Source organism: Dipodomys ordii, unplaced genomic scaffold, assembly GCF_000151885.1.
Source record: "Dipodomys ordii isolate 6190 unplaced genomic scaffold, Dord_2.0 Scaffold9, whole genome shotgun sequence".
NCBI lineage: Eukaryota > Metazoa > Chordata > Mammalia > Rodentia > Heteromyidae > Dipodomys > Dipodomys ordii.
Genome location: NW_012267225.1, coordinates 13,578,245 through 13,594,029, shown reverse-complemented (window position 1 = coordinate 13,594,029; position 15,785 = coordinate 13,578,245). Strand labels below are relative to the sequence as shown.

The 15,785-nt window shown below is 39.2% G+C and overlaps 1 protein-coding gene across 1 annotated transcript in view; it reads left to right on the top strand.

Moving 5' to 3' along the window:
* Prkdc (protein kinase, DNA-activated, catalytic polypeptide) overlaps positions 1-15,785 on the top strand; it is a 195,355-nt gene that overhangs the window by 57,928 nt on the left and 121,642 nt on the right. The window contains exons 19-28 of the mRNA XM_013009243.1: positions 1,136-1,222; positions 1,990-2,109; positions 2,549-2,708; positions 3,317-3,423; positions 3,861-3,951; positions 4,998-5,161; positions 6,513-6,665; positions 8,695-8,802; positions 12,156-12,382; positions 14,674-14,768. Of these exons, the coding sequence (XP_012864697.1) occupies positions 1,136-1,222; positions 1,990-2,109; positions 2,549-2,708; positions 3,317-3,423; positions 3,861-3,951; positions 4,998-5,161; positions 6,513-6,665; positions 8,695-8,802; positions 12,156-12,382; positions 14,674-14,768 (1,312 nt within the window). The remainder of the gene's footprint in view (positions 1-1,135; positions 1,223-1,989; positions 2,110-2,548; positions 2,709-3,316; positions 3,424-3,860; positions 3,952-4,997; positions 5,162-6,512; positions 6,666-8,694; positions 8,803-12,155; positions 12,383-14,673; positions 14,769-15,785) is intronic.

Sequence of the window (15,785 nt, the reverse complement as noted above, 5' to 3'; positions counted from 1 at the left end):
TTTTTTCTTTTTGCTTATGTGGTGCTGAGGAATCGAACCCAGGGCCTCAGGCATGCAAGGCAAGTGCTCTACCACTGAGCCACCTTCCTAGCCCTCTCCTGAGTTCTTGTGCTAAGACTAACATTTCATTTTTTTTTTTGGCTGCTAATTGGAGATAAGACTTTCACTGACTTTCCTGTCTGGGCTGGTTTGGAAATGCAGTCTTCAGATTTTCAGCCTCCTGAGTAGCTAGGATTACAGGCATGAGCCATCAGTGCCTGGCCCTCCTTATTTCTTAAAATAATTTCAATATGTTTATTCATTATATGTATTTAAAAAATTGATATGTAAATGTCAATTAGGTGACTCTTGTAAGTGGTAGAGCATTATAATTATACTAGTCCTTTCTGCTTGGATTTTTAAGCATCTGCATAATTATGTAACCACTGATAGTACTTTTCAAAGAGGTTCTGGCACCGGCAAGATTAGTATTACTCAGGAAGTTTAGGCTCTCTATACACTCATCTAATCAGGATCTCTGAGGATAGAGGTGACCCTGGTACCTTGAGGTTTGAGAATAACCTGAGGTTGAGGCTCTAGTTAGTCAAACAGGAGCCAGCTTGTGTAATTGGTGGGTGGGCAGGTTTCTTGGAAGATAGGTACCACTTTTCTATAAGGTAGGGAAAGAGGATGGACTTTTAGCCATGCCCATAGCTTTTGACTATTATCTACCTTCTCTTCTTCTGTTGTTTCTGACTGATGTTCTAACTGGAAACACTTATGGAGTTGAATCTGTCTCCTTTCCACAGCAGACTTTTTAAAAATTTTTTTTGGGGGGTCTGGTCGTGGGGCCTGAACTCTGGGCCTGGGCGCTGTCCCTCAACTCTTCAGCTCAAAGCTAATGCTCTACCACTTGAGCCACAGAACCACTTCCGGCTTTTTTCTTTTTGCTTATGTGGTGCTGAGGAATCGAACCCAGGGCCTCAGGCATGTAAGGCAAGCGTTCTACCACTGAGCCACCTTCCTAGCCCCTCCACAGCAGACTTTGATAAAGTGAAATTTATTGATACCTCTGGAGTAAAGTTGGAACAGTTAGATTTGTGTACAGATTGCTTAGTTCTTGCTCAGTGTCATAATTTGCTCTTTTATTTCACAGGGAGTAAGCCCAAAGAATTTGAGACAGTCTCCTGAGGACCCAGAAAAATATTCTTGTTTTGCTTTATTTGCAAAATTTGGTAAAGAGGTAATTTTTTAAACAATTTCATATATCACGGGTGTTCAAAGAATATATAGAGAAAAATGTGGTAATGATCATCAGTGACCTAATTACTTAAAAATTGGTTTACTAAATCCAGATTTGGAGTAGGTTTGACCTTTAGCTTTCTATGTAGCACAAGCTGCCTTTATTTTTGTGATCCTCCTGCTTCAGCCTCCTGAGTAGATGTGCATCATCATGCCTAGCTTAAGACCTAGAGTAAGGTCTTTAGAAAAACTAACATTAGCAATGATTGTGAGCCAAGTGCTGGTGGCTCAAACCTGTAATCCTAGCTACTCGGGAGGCTGAGATGTGAGGATTGTTATTTGAAGCCAACTTGGGCAGAATAGTCCCTGTGAGACTCTTTATTTCCAATTAACCACTCAAAAACCACAAGTGGCACTATGGCTTAAAATGGTAAAGTGTTAGCCTTGAGCCAGAACTCAGGGACAGTGCCCAGCCCCTGAGTTCAAGCCCCACGACCAACAAAAACAAAAAAATAAATGATTGTGCTTCAAAAGTGTTTTAGTTCTCCTAAAATAATCCAGTTGAGTGAGCTCAAAATTAAGTCCATTTCTTAGTTTTTCCATGTAGAGAGATTTAATTTAAGAGATTAACCTTTACTTGTAAATATATGAAGTCATGTTTTATAAAGTATACTTTTTCATTTTTCATATTTGATAAAGAACATAACTATTTTTAACAGATTTTCATGTTGTTCAGGTACACAACATTATTATCTTCTTTCTGTTAAGGTATCAGTTAAAATGAAGCAATACAAAGATGAACTTTTGGCCTCCTGTTTGACATTTGTTCTGTCCCTGCCACCCAACATCATTGAACTTGATGTTAGAGCCTATGTTCCTGCATTGAAGGTAGTAATATTTTTTTGAGCATATCCATCTCTTTATCAGTGTTTCATTTCTTAGAGAATGTGGAAATATCAGGGTCTTGTCCTGGTAGTCAAATCAGGTGTTCACCTAGAAAGCATACCTGAGTCAGCCTCTGCTTCTGCCACTCTCTAGTTTGGGATCTTGGAATACCTGAGATGACCTCTCTAGGGCTCCTTTGTAGACTGATATGAGAATTTATTTTTGTGGATGTAGAAAGTCTGCAGTAAGTAACCACTCACTTGGGCTGGTACTATTTGTTTTCCTCATTGTGGCCTAGGCTATACTACTTCCCTTAAACAGTTTCTTGGTTCCTGCAGTAGAGGTCATATTCATTATAAATAACATTTAATTGCTGCTTTTTGTTTTCCTTAAATCTTAAATTTCCTGTGTTTCAGTTTATCTTGTTTGTATTGACATATAGATGGCTTTTAAGCTGGGCCTGAGCTATACACCACTGGCCGAAGTAGGATTGAATGCTCTTGAAGAATGGTCAGTACACATCCGAAAGCATGTAATTCAGCCTTACTACAAAGACATTCTCCCCTCTCTTGATGGATACCTGAAAACTGCTACCTTATCAGGTAAGTTTTGGGAGATTTGGGATGTGTATCATAATTAAGATGGCAATGTGATAACATAGTATAACTATATATACTTTGCTACTTCTGATATTTGGACACAGTGTGTTTCTAACCTTATATACACACAGTGTGTGTATATAACCTTATCCATATACATACTCAGATACCTATATATACATATATATTTATACATACATATTCATACATAAATACACACCTATATATACACATATATACCTATCTATACATGTATATATGCATATATGTATGTATGGATAAGGTTATATATATATTTTTCCAGTTCTGGGATTGAACTCAGGGCTTCAGACTTGCCAGAAAGTACCCTATCACAGGAGTCATAGCCCAGACTCTTTGGCTTGCTTAATATCTCATGTTTTTTTGTCTGGGGCCAACCACAGGTAGAGATCCATCTATCTCTACCCCCCCCCCCAAGTAGCTAAATTACAGGTATAAGCCACCATACCCAGTCTTGGACAGTTAATTTTTAAATTATTTTTAGATTATAATCTAAATTACATATTTGATGTTTCTGTTTTGTAATATATTGTGAATATTGCTTAAAACTGACTTTTGTTTGCTGTTGATAGATGAGACCAAGAATAAATGGGAAGTGTCAGCACTTTCTAATGCTGCCCAGAAAGGATTTAATAAAGTTGTGTTAAAGCATTTGAAAAGGACAAAGAACATTTCATCAGTAAGAAAAACTGTTTTCTTTACATTAAATAATGTAGAGACCAGCTTATGGAAAGAAAAAAATCTTTATCTGAAATGTTAGTTATTTTTGCATATGTATTTGTACACTACAGAAATAATTTTTGGTATACTTTTAGCAATGAAAATATAAAATATATAGTTTTGGCCTCTTATCTTGACACTACTTTCCTACTTGTCCCTATACTCAAATGTATTAGGTCTATAGTGAAAAAGAATATAGTTCATATCAATAAGCAAGTCAGAATACTGACATTATTCCAAAGCATATCTTTATCCAGTAAAAATTAAAATTTGTAAGTCTCTGGATTAAGTATTAGGAGACATTAATAATAGAGAAGATGGTAAAATAGTTTTTCTGCTCATTGTTGTAGTTTTTTCATTTAGTTATCACATGTATATGTTGGTATAAATTTTCAGAAAGAAGCACTGTCCTTAGAAGAAATAAGAATTAGAGTAGTACACATGCTTGGATTTCTAGGAGGACAAATAAACAAACATCTTGTGACAGGTAAACTTTTTTCTTTAAAATAACAATCTCTATAAATGTATTTATATTTTAATTTAAGTACATGCAGATTACAGTATAGTCTATGCTTATGTGTGACATTTATTTTCCAGTGAAGTTATAGAGACTATTTCACTTAATGAAATATAAACCTGCAGTTGGAATGATTTAATATACAATGAATGTTATAGCCTGAAAGAGAATCAAAATTGACACTTGAATGTGTCATCTAGACTCAATATTCTTTAATATGTGGGTATTTTAGGTTGTTCTTATGAGAATTAACTTTTTTTTTTTTTTTTTTGATGCCAGTCCTGGGCTTGAACTCAAGGCATAGGTACTGTCCCTAAAAGGGTTAGTGCTCTACCTCTTGGGCCACAGCTCCACTTTTGGCTTTTTTGGTGCTTAGTTGGAGATAAGAGTTTCCTGAACTTTCCTGTTCCAGCTTTTGTAGCCGCCTGAATAGCTAGGGTTGCAGGGGTGAGCCACAGGTGCCCAGCTTCCTTCTTCCTCTTTTAAAAAAGAGAATTAACTTTTAGTAAGAACTCACCTGCATGTGTGTGTGTGTGAATGTGAGGGAATATATCTACATACATACATACATATATATATATTTTTTGGGGGGGGGTCACTCGTGGGGCCTGAACTCAGGGGGCCTGGGTGCTGTCCCTCAGCTCTTAAGCTCAAGGCTAGTGCTTTACCATTTGAGCCACAGCACCACTTCTGGCTTTTTCTGCTTATGTGGTGCTGAGGAATCGAACCCAGGGCCTTATGCACACAAGGCAAGCACTCTATTACTGAGCCACCTTCCCAGCCCCCTGCATATATTTTTTAAATTGGATGTTAACTATACTTTCAGTTATTCAGGAATTAGAACCTATAGTTAGAAAGTGTCTTTATAGAGATTTTTAATGAAGATATTGTTCATTTACTATTTTTTCAATGCTCTAAAAATAAACTGCTTAATTTAAAAGTCTAAAAGCACTCTGATTTAGTGTTCTTAGGGAGATTCTGAATGCATGTCATTTTCGCTAACTCTTCTTTGTCAGCTGTATCCGCAGATGAAATGATGAAGAAGTGTGTGGCCTGGGACAGAGAGAAGAGACTCAGCTTTGCAATACCATTCAGAGAGATGAAGCCTGTCATTTATTTGGATGTATTCTTGCCTCGAGTCACTGAATTGGCTCTTTCAGCTAGTGATAGACAAACTAAAGTACTTTTATTTATCATTTCTCTCATTTGTAATGTATTGCTTTTAAATATATGTTTAAAACTGATAATGTATTTAGCCATTCAAATATCATTAGTTTTATATTTTCTGTAACCATTTATCAGAAGGAGTTATCACTGATAAATGAAAGTTAAATGTAGTTATTTTAGTAGATAATAACTTGGCAAAACATTATTATACCAAAAGTTCTTTATAATAGAAAATATAGTACAAAGGAAATTGAAAGCAATGTTCAATTGATCTTTTAACCTGGGAGTGCTTTGAAGTGTTTAAAATATGTTTGCTAAAATTGGTGTTTACAAATGTACTTTAATGGTGCTGATGACTCATGCCTATAATCCTAGCTACTGTGGAGGCTGAGACCTAGAGAACTGTGGTTTGAAGTCAACCTGGGCCAATAAGTCTATGAGCCTCTGTCTACAGTCAGCAAAGTACCAGATTAAATGCAAGGCTCAATATGATAGAGTTCCATCTGTAAGTGAAAAAGCTGAGAGTGCAAGTCCCTGAGTTCAAGACCCAGTACTAGAACAAAATAAAGCGCTTATTTCTGTGAAGTGGCAGCATGAAATTTTTTTTTTTTTTGTCGGTCGTGGGGCTTGAACTCTGGGCCTGGGCGCTGTCCCTCAGCTCTTCAGCTCAAGGCGAGCACTCTACCACTTGAGCTACAGCGCCACTTCCGGTTTTCTGGTGGTTTATTGGAGATAGGAGTCTCACGGTCTCTCCTGCCCGGGCTGGATTTGAACCATAATCCTCAGATCTCAGCCTCCTGAGTAGCTAGGATTACAGGCGTGAGCCACCAGCGCCCGGCTAGCATTGAAATTTATTTCTTAGGAATGTATAGTCCAGTAGCTAAAGTTTAAATGTCAATTATTAACTCTTAAAAATAAAATGAGCTGAACCTGCAATAGAAGCTTCTTCTTCTTCTTCTTCTTCTTCTGCTGCTGCTGCTGCTGCTGCTTGCTGCTTGCTGCTTGCTGCTCCTTGCTGCTTGCTGCTTGCTGCTTTCTTCAGGTCCTAGGCAATGTTACTGAGCTTCATTTGCTCAAGGCCTAGTGCTTTGCCACTTGAGCCATAGCTACACTTCTGGCTGTGTGTGTGTGTGTGTGTGTGTGTGTGTGTGTGATTTTGTGTGTGTTTGTGTGTGATTTATTAGAAATTAAAGTCTCACAAACTTTTCTTCCCAGGCTGGCTTTGAACCATGGCCCTCAGATCTCAGCCTCCTGAGTAGCTAGGAAGAAGTTTTTCTTAAATGGTTAAACCAAGTAAAACATGAAATATTTTTCTCTTGTGAAGGTAATAACTTAACCTTTGTTGAACTCATGGCCTCTTTCAGGTGGCAGCTTGTGAATTGTTACACAGCATGGTCATGTTTATGTTGGGAAAAGCCACTCAGATGCCTGAAAGTGGCCAGGATTTCCCACCCATGTACTGGCTGTACAAGCATACTTTTCCTGTGCTGCTCCGCCTTGCATGTGATGTGGATCAGGTGAGCACATGAGTTTGAATCTGAAACAGTTACAAAACCTAAAAGAGTATGGTCTTGTTTAGTGGTCAGCAGAACATGCATTTTGGAATCCTTTGAGAATCTTAAAGAAAACAAAACAAAACAGAAAAACCACTGCTCCCTGGCTGTCACCTTAAGACACTTCAAGTTTATTGGTCAGAAATATGATCATGACTTTAAAAATCTTTTCCAATGAGTTCCCACAAAGTATGGGAATCTCTGTTCTACTTGGGGTTTCTGCACCTCTAGATTTCCTGAGGTAGAAGAGCTGTTGTCTTGCTCAAAGATGGACTAGTCTTTCAAGGGAGTAAAGAAAGCATTATTAGGACTGGGAGTAATGGAAGAAGTGGAGATAATTGCAAGTGGCTCATTCTTCAGGATTTTATAGACAAATCTTCTGCTGCTGCCATGAAGCAGAAAGTCATAGAAACTTCCTCAATTCTGTTTATGACAATAAGTTGATATATAATTGTCCTGATAATAGGATGTGTGCATAAAAAGAAAATGATACACAAAAAATATACTTATGAAGATGAACACTCTGATAAGATATGTGAATAAATGCAATCCAGTGGTGTGCTAAGAAGTTCCACAAGTAAAATTGTGTGGAAATTTACTAGAGAAATAGATTTGAGGGGCAGTGGTCTTCTCTGTAGAAGCCCTAAAGACTAGTAAATCCTGGTAAAATAGGCATAATTTAATACTTTTTTGTTTTGGTGCTGGACCTGAGGCTTGAACTCAGGGCCTGGATGCTGTCCCCGAGATCTTTTGCTCAAGGCTAACACTCTACAACTTGAGCCACAGCTTCACTTCTGGCTTTTTGGTAGTTAATTAGAGATAAGAGTCATCTGGACTTTCTTGCCTGAGCTGACTACGAACTGCAGTCCTTAGCTCTCAGCCTCTTGAGTAGCTAGGATTGCAAGTATGACCCAGTGATGCCTTACTTATCGTGATAAGAAAGTTACTGCCAAGATGACTGCCATGTCTTCCTGTACATGAAACATCAATACTCCTGTGCACTTTGGCCAGAGCACTGGGACCAGAGCCTGTGGGTAGGAATTTTTACTCAGTAACTGAAGAAGATGGCAGTGAGAGAAAGATAGCTGTCTTGTACATGATAAAATTAAATCTTTTTTTTTTTTTTTTGTCGGTCGTTGGGCTTGAATTCTAGGCCTGGGCGCTGTCCCTCAGCTCTTCAGCTCAAGGCTAGTGCTCTACCACTTGAGCCACACCACTACTCACTTCCGGCTTTTTCTGCTTATGTGGTACTGAGGAATCGAACCCAAGGCCTCATGCATGCAATGCAAGCGCACTACCACTGAGCCACCTTCCCAGCCCCATAAAATTAAATCTTTATTTCTATGTTTTTCCCCAGTGATATAGATTTTGAAATTTGTATGTGTAGGGTTTTGATATGGCTTTTTTGTTATCATGGGATCCTAATGGGGAGGGGAGAAATGTTGAATAATGATAATCTGAATCTTGAATACCCTATATATAGGCTTAATATGAAATTAATATGCTGGGTATGGTGCCAAATTCTTATAATCCTAGCACGTGAGAGGCTGAGGCAGGAGTACTGCAAGTTCGAGTCCATTTTGGGAAATTCAGTATGATACTGTTTCAAAATTAACAAAACAAAGATCACATTAATAAAGGTGAATATTAGAAGTCTAACAATATCTACTTCAAATTACCCTTCTAATAGAGGATCAGTGAGCTTTAGTTTGCATATTTTTTTATTGGAGTCTTTGGGAGAGAAGGAGATATTAGAATATATTCATCATGGGTCTAAGTGTGTAGTTCAAGGGCAGAGCCCTGAATTGTCAAAAACCAAAATCAAAAAAATAATATGTTCATCACAGAGTTGAACTAGAAAAGCAAACTAATGAAAACAGTAGAAGCAGTTTTACTTCTTCTTTTTACCTCACTGCAAATGCCATTTAAATGTTTAATTTCCAATATGCATTTACATGAAGGAAAAAAGCCTCCAGTAGTATTGTTTTTCCAGGTAACAAGACAACTCTATGAGCCACTTGTTATGCAGCTGATTCACTGGTTCACTAACAATAAGAAATTTGAAAGTCAGGATACTGTTGCCTTACTAGAAGCCATATTGGTGAGTAGTACTTGACTTTTCCTACTGTCCCCATCAACTGTTACATTCAATGTAGATTTAGATCTTTAGGAAAAGTTGCTTATTAAAATATAAAAGGTAGCTGCTATCTAGACCATCTTGTCTCTTTTCTTTTGTTTGATTTGTGGAATGCCATTTGCTTAAGTGATACTTCCAATGTATGTTACTAATATTAATTCATATGTGTTCTTATTTTGTTTTCTGCTAAAATTATTGTAAATTTTACAAATCTTACCTACATTAGGATTTGAAAGAAGAAGAGTATGAGAGTGAGAGTGTGTGTATGAGAGAGTGATCATACATGTTTGTGAGAAAGGGGAGAATAGAAGAGAGTAAGGATACATATTGAAGGTGTGAGAAGAAGGTTTTTCAACTGTGTAGCTGCTTTTTTAAAAAATTGATTTAAAGTAAAAGGATTTTTTAAGCCTATTCAATAGTTAACGGTACACAGAAAAGCAATTTATCCAGGCTGGGAAGTTGGCTCAGTGGTAGAGTTCTTGCCTTGCGTGCATGAGGCCCTGGGTTCGTTTCCTCAGCACTACATAAGCAGAAAAAGCCACAAGTGGTGCTGTGGCTCAAGTGGTAGAGCCCTCGCCTTGAGCTGAAGAGTTGAGGGACAGTGCCCAGGCCCTGAGTTCAGGCCCACGACTGACAAAAAAAAAGAAAAGAAAAGAAAAGCAGTTCACCTTTAACATCAACCTCTTCCTGTGATGGTAGAGGCAGAATTGTTAGAATTTGATTCCTGGCTCATTGAAAACAGAGGTAGTGAGATCAGCTAAATGTAGTGTTTTTTGATATGTATTTGATTATAATTTAGAACTTGTGTAATAAGTTTATATTCAATTTTTATAATGTCATTTTCTGTGGTTTTACATGTTTTTCAATCCTTTTTTTCTTAGTACATATTTTCTTTCATAAATTTGAAAGCTCCAGTTACATATATAGCAAATTTTTCCAAACAAACTTCCTTTAGTTCTGTGTTCTTGCAATTGCTTCCAGTTTGTTTTTCTATATCATTTTCTACTAAGTTTGATATAAGTTAGAGGAAATAGTAAAGTTGATAAGAACATGCAGAAAGAAGAAAAGGAGGGCTGGGTAGCTGTGATTCATGCCTATAATCCTAGCTACTCAGGAGGCTAAGGCGTGAAGTATCTGGTTTGAAGCGAGCTCAGGCATAAAACTTTGAGAGAGTCCATCTCTAATCAACAAACAAGCCATATTGGAAGTGTGTGTCTCAGGTGGTAGAATGCCAGCTGTAAGTAAGCAAGCTAACTGAGCTCCAGGCCCTGAGTTCAAGTTCCAGAACTAGCAGAAGGAAGAAAGGAAGGGAAAAGAAGGGAAGGGAAGGGAAGAGAAGGAAAAGGAGGGGAGTGGAGGGAAGAAGAAAGTCAGCATTACTTCTATGATGTGTTGTTATGACTAAAGTCTGTTTTCGGTTTTGATTGTGTGGGGCATGTAGAGCCAACACACATCCCAGCTTGGCTTGTACTTTAAGTACTAATAGTGCTTCTTTTGTTCTCAGAGTCACTGTAGTCATATGCCATGTCTATGGACAGTAGAGAGTCACTGAATATTTCTCTAGTTTTAATTCCCTGCAGTTTCTACTAGTCAATACTGCCTGAAACAAATACATATTAATAAATGTTCTTTTATTCAGATGGCCTTACTCCAATGTTTCTGTTCCGAAGTTTCCATTTTATTTTATTTTTATTTTTGGTCCGGTCATGGGGCCTGAACTCTGGGCCTGTGCGCTGTCCCTCAGCTCTATCAGCTCAAGGCTAGCACTCTACCACTTGAGCCACAGCACCACATCCGGCTTTTTTTTTCTTCTGCTTATGTGGTGCTGAGGAATCGAACCCAGGGCCTCTTGCATGCAAGGCAAGTGCTCTACCACTGAGCCACCTTCCCAGCCCCGAAGTTTCCATTTTATTTCTTTACCTTTTTTCATCTTGAAGGTAGCTCAAGTGAGGGTTTCAGAAGAAATCTGGTAATACATGATAACGTAAAATGAGTTGGTAAGGAAAGAGGTAAAGAAGAAATAGTAAATGGCAGCACAGTAGTGCAGTGAGGGCCAGGCTTCGCATAGGTGTGCTAGTGAGAACTGCTGCTTCCCTAACATCAGCACACATAGTATCTGTAATTCACGAGGAACCTCTAAGGCCTAATAAATAAAACCATCTAAGGCCCAATAAATCATTTCGTACATGACAGGACAAACAGGTATGCTTCTTGTTGGCTGACTTCCTGTATTGGTAATTTTGTATGACCCATGAATGATGTTATAAATATCCAAATGACCCTTGGTAGACAAAAGTTTCCCCACCCTGCAGTGCCAGTAGATATCATAGAATGATTTGGAAAGAATAGGAGCTTATTTGGTTTGTGTTTCTGGAAATTATGAAGTTCAATATCAAGGTTCTGGTACTTGGAAAGGCCTTCTTTGCTGTATCATAACATCACCGGGAAAGAGAGGGCAAGAGTGTTCAAGCTTGGGGCTTTTCTTACAGAGCCACTAATGCTGTTGTGAGGGCTGCACCTCATTTCTCCAATCCTAGTCGTTCAGTGGCCCTCCAGATTCTACCAACATGAGTTAGAGATTTGCTTTTTTGCTTTAAGAAATATATATATTTTGACAGTACTGGGGTTTGAATTCAGAGTCTCAGGTCTGCTAAGCAGGTTCTCTACCACTTAAGGCTTTACTTTAGTTATTTTTTAGATGGTCTCTCTCTCTCTCTCTCTCTCTCTTTTTTTTTTTTGCATGTGTATGTGGCAGAATTGGGGTTTGAACTCAGCTTTGTGTTTGCTGGATAAGCACTCTGTAAATCGAGCCATGCCCTTAATGGATCTCTTGTTTGTCCAGGCAGCCTGGAACTGCTACTCTCCTATTTAGCCTTCCCATTTATGTGGGATGACAGGCAAATACTACTGTGCTCAGCTGTTGATTGAATTGAGATGTCACTAACATTTTACCTGCGCTATTCTCCAACAGTGATTCTTGATTTCCACTTCCCAAGTAACTGAGTTTACAGGCATAGGCTTTTATGCCTGGCCTAGAGATTACATTTTCAGCATACCATTTTGGGGAACAAATTTAAACTGCTACAGTATTTTCTCTATTTTATCTGGATTTTTCTGTGTAATTACTCCTTAAAAGAGAATGTTTTCCTTATGTCAAAAGAACTTGACAACCAGATTGATTTTCTCAGTGTTTCTGTTTTCTTGACGCATATCCTTTTTATAGCATATGATAGTTATACTCAGAGGCAGACCAAGGGTATTCAGTTGTCATTGTATGGACATATAAGTACAATAAGAATGTCTTTGTTTTGTTCCAGGATGGTATTGTGGACCCCATTGATAGCACTTTAAGAGATTTTTGTGGTCGGTGTATTCGAGAATTCCTCAAGTGGTCTATTAAGCAAACAACACCACAGCAACAAGAGAAGAGTCCAGTAAATACCAAATCGCTTTTCAAGCGGCTGTACAGCTTTGCACTTCATCCTAATGCTTTCAAAAGGTTGGGGGCAGCTCTTGCTTTTAATAACATCTACAGGGAATTCAGGTATGTAAGCTACATGGTAGGGAAGAATATGAAAGGAGCTGTTGAAACCTTTAGTGATTCTAAAAAGTGACTTGTTTAATTCCATGATCTGAGTCACAAAGTTCTTAACTAATTATGGACCAGGTGTTGTGTTCTGAGTTTTAAAAATTTAACTACAATTCAATTTATATTGAAAAACCCCAGAAAAAGCTAAGTATGGTAGCTCATACCTGCAGTCCAGCTACTCAGAAAGCAGGGATCAGTAGGATCAAGGTTCAAGGATAGCCCAGGCAAAAAGCTAGTGAGATTCCCATTTCAAACAATAAATTGGACATGATGGTGCTTGTCTGTCATCCCATCTATACCGACTATAGTAGTCTGAGGCTAACTTTTGCAACTTACTTGAGACCCTAGTTAAAAAAGAGATAATTGGGGGTGGGAAGGTGGCTCAGTGGTAGAGCACTTGCCTTGCATGCTCGAGGCCCTGGGTTCGATTCCTCAGCACCACATAAGAAAAAAGCCGGAAATGGTGCTGTGGCTCAAGTGGTAGAGTGCTAGCCTTGAGCTGAAGAGCTGAGGGACAGCGCCCAGACCCAGAGTTCAGGCCCCACGAACGGACCCAAAAAAAAAAAAAAAAAGAGATAATGGCCGGGCATTGGTGGGTCATGTCTGTAATCCTAGCTACTTAGGAGGCTGACAACTGAAGATTGTGTTTCAAAGCCAGCCTGGGCAGGAAAGTCTGTGAGACTCTTTTTTTTTTTTTGCCAGTCGTGGGTCTTGAACTCTGGGCCTGGGCGCTGTCCCTCAGCTCTTCAGCTCAAGGCTAGTGCTCTACCACTTGAGCCACAGCACCACTTCCGGCTTTCTGGTGGTTTATTGGAGATAGGAGTCTCACGGTCTCTCCTGCCCGGGCTGGCTTTGAACCGTGATCCTCAGATCTCAGCCTCCTGAGTAGCTAGGATTACAGGCATGAGCCACCAGCGCCCGGCTCCGGCTTTTTCTGCTTATGTGGTGCTGAGGAATCGAACCCAGGGCCTCATGCATGCAAGACCAGCACTCTACCACTGAGCCACCTTCCCAGCCCTGTGAGACTCTTATCTCCAATAAACCACCAGAAAACTGGAAATGTTGCTGTGGCTCCAGTGGTAGAGCCCTAGACTTGAGTTGAAGAGCTGAGGGACAGCACTCAGGCCCAGACTTCAAGCCTCATGACCAAAAAAAAAAAAAAAAGATAATGTAGAAAAGAACTGAGAATGTGGCTCAGAGCTCCTGACTAGCAGGCATGACCTCAGTTCAAACTGCAGTACTATTAAAAACAAAACAGAACAAAACAAAAAATTACTGAGAAATACATGTAGACATACTGTAGCAGTTTAGTGAACATAGCAGAAGACATATAAATGTACAAAGAGCACAGAGGAGGAGTATGGAATCTAGTTTGGGTAGGTTAGGCCACATCTCTTAAGGATGGCACATAAAGGATGAATGGGAGTCAGCCAGGTAATTTCAGATCAAGGGATGAGTAGAGATAGGAAAGAAGCTGCCATCTGAAGCAGTGGAGACATTTGTTACTCATCTGAGATTTGGAAGGCAGGTAGTGAGGTTGGGGACATGGTTTTGTGCCTTTCTTAGGTAGGATGTGAGTCGTCCAGTGACTGGGAGTCCCTGGTCATTGGAGCATGGAGTGTCAGATAAAATTTGTCTACTGCCAGCCACTTAAGATGCTTTATTATTATTTTTTTGTAATATATTTTTTAATTGTTGTTTTATTGTGAAAATACTTTATAGAGTGGTTACTGTTACATGAGCCAGGTAATGAGTACATTTCTTATCCAGCATTGTTGCCTCCTCCTTTGTTTTTCCCCTACCATTCCTTCCTTCCCACATCCTCAGCTATTACCTCCTCTCCCCCCTGATCCCCCTTCCCCCCCCACCTAAATTGTAAAGTTCGTTTTTCGACATAGCGTCTTGTACATCTCATTGTTGCAGTGGGTCAATCTGTATTCCTATTTAAACAATTTGTTTTTTCCCTTCCCCTCCCCAAATTATACCAACATCAAATACAGTGAAAACGGATTATACCATTGGGGAGGGGCATACAAAGCAACGAAAAAGTCACATGGTACCTTATAAATACATTAGAAACAATAGCAAGAAGAAAAAAATCACTTATGTCCCTATCTTGGGGTTCATTTCTCTTAACATCATCTTATCTGACCTTTTCTGCTTGTACCATATACTAGTTATTGCAAATAAGAGAAACCATGGGACCTATGTTTCTTTGGGCTTGGCTTACTTCACTTATTTTGCAGGGAAGAAGAGTCTTTGGTAGAACAGTTTGTGTTTGAAGCATTGGTGATATATATGGAAAGTTTGGCTCTGGCACATGCAGATGAGAAATCCTTAGGTATGTGCTATCCACACATGTTGTTCGCGTGCCAATTCTGTTTGACTCAAGGTTGAAGTGTTTTTCTACTCTGGAGTTAAAGCACAGATAATTTTCATGAAATGTTCCCTTTCTTATATCTCCCATAAATAAATCTGATAAATGTGAGTGACAATACTTTCCTCCTTCCCCACCAGAAAGCCTCAAATGTACTTTGTAAGAGGTTTTCTTTGTGTGCTCATCCTCTAAGACTGTATACCTTTGGTAGCCATGAGCTTGACCACTGGTTGATGAGAGATCCTGCCCAGGGCAGGTAGGCAGTGCAGCTAGTCTGTGATTGTCATAGCATGGATGTGAAAATGGAATAGATTCCCAGTGCCAGAGAATGGTGGCAGAAACCATTGATATGTGACCATGGTCTTTGAACTCATGATATTTAGTAAGTAGCAAAGTTATGAATGTATTTTGGCCATAATTAAGGTGGTTGAGTGCCAGACTTGAGTGAAAAAGCTGATGCCCAGGGTCCAGGCCCTGAGTCCAAGCCACAATACTGACGCAAAAAAACAAAAAAGAAAAGAAAGAAAGATAGTAAATGAAGTGTGATGAAGTCGCTACGAGAATCTTTACAATTAAATTTTGTCTAGATTCCTTTTGGAACTTCATGGAATTTCTGAGCTAGAAGACTTTGTAGAGCTCTTTGTCTTATCTCTTGGTACAGTTGGGACCTGGAGGTCAGTGTCAGTGAGAGCCAGGTCACATAGCTGTGGGTGACAACACTTCTTGTTTACTGTTTCAGATCTTGGCCTCCCTCCATCTCCTCCCTTTCTTCCTTTTCTCTTTCTTCTTCATTCTCCTTTTTTGGGGTGGGAAGGGGGGCAACTGGGCCTTGTTTGTACTTGCATACTGGTTCTCTCACTCATGAGCTTTTTTGCTCATGGCTGGCATTCTACTATTTGAACCCAAAAGCTCAGCTCAGCTTTTTTGCTAATTAACTGGAGATTGATTTGTGAAGTTTTCTGCTCAGGCTGGTTTGGAATA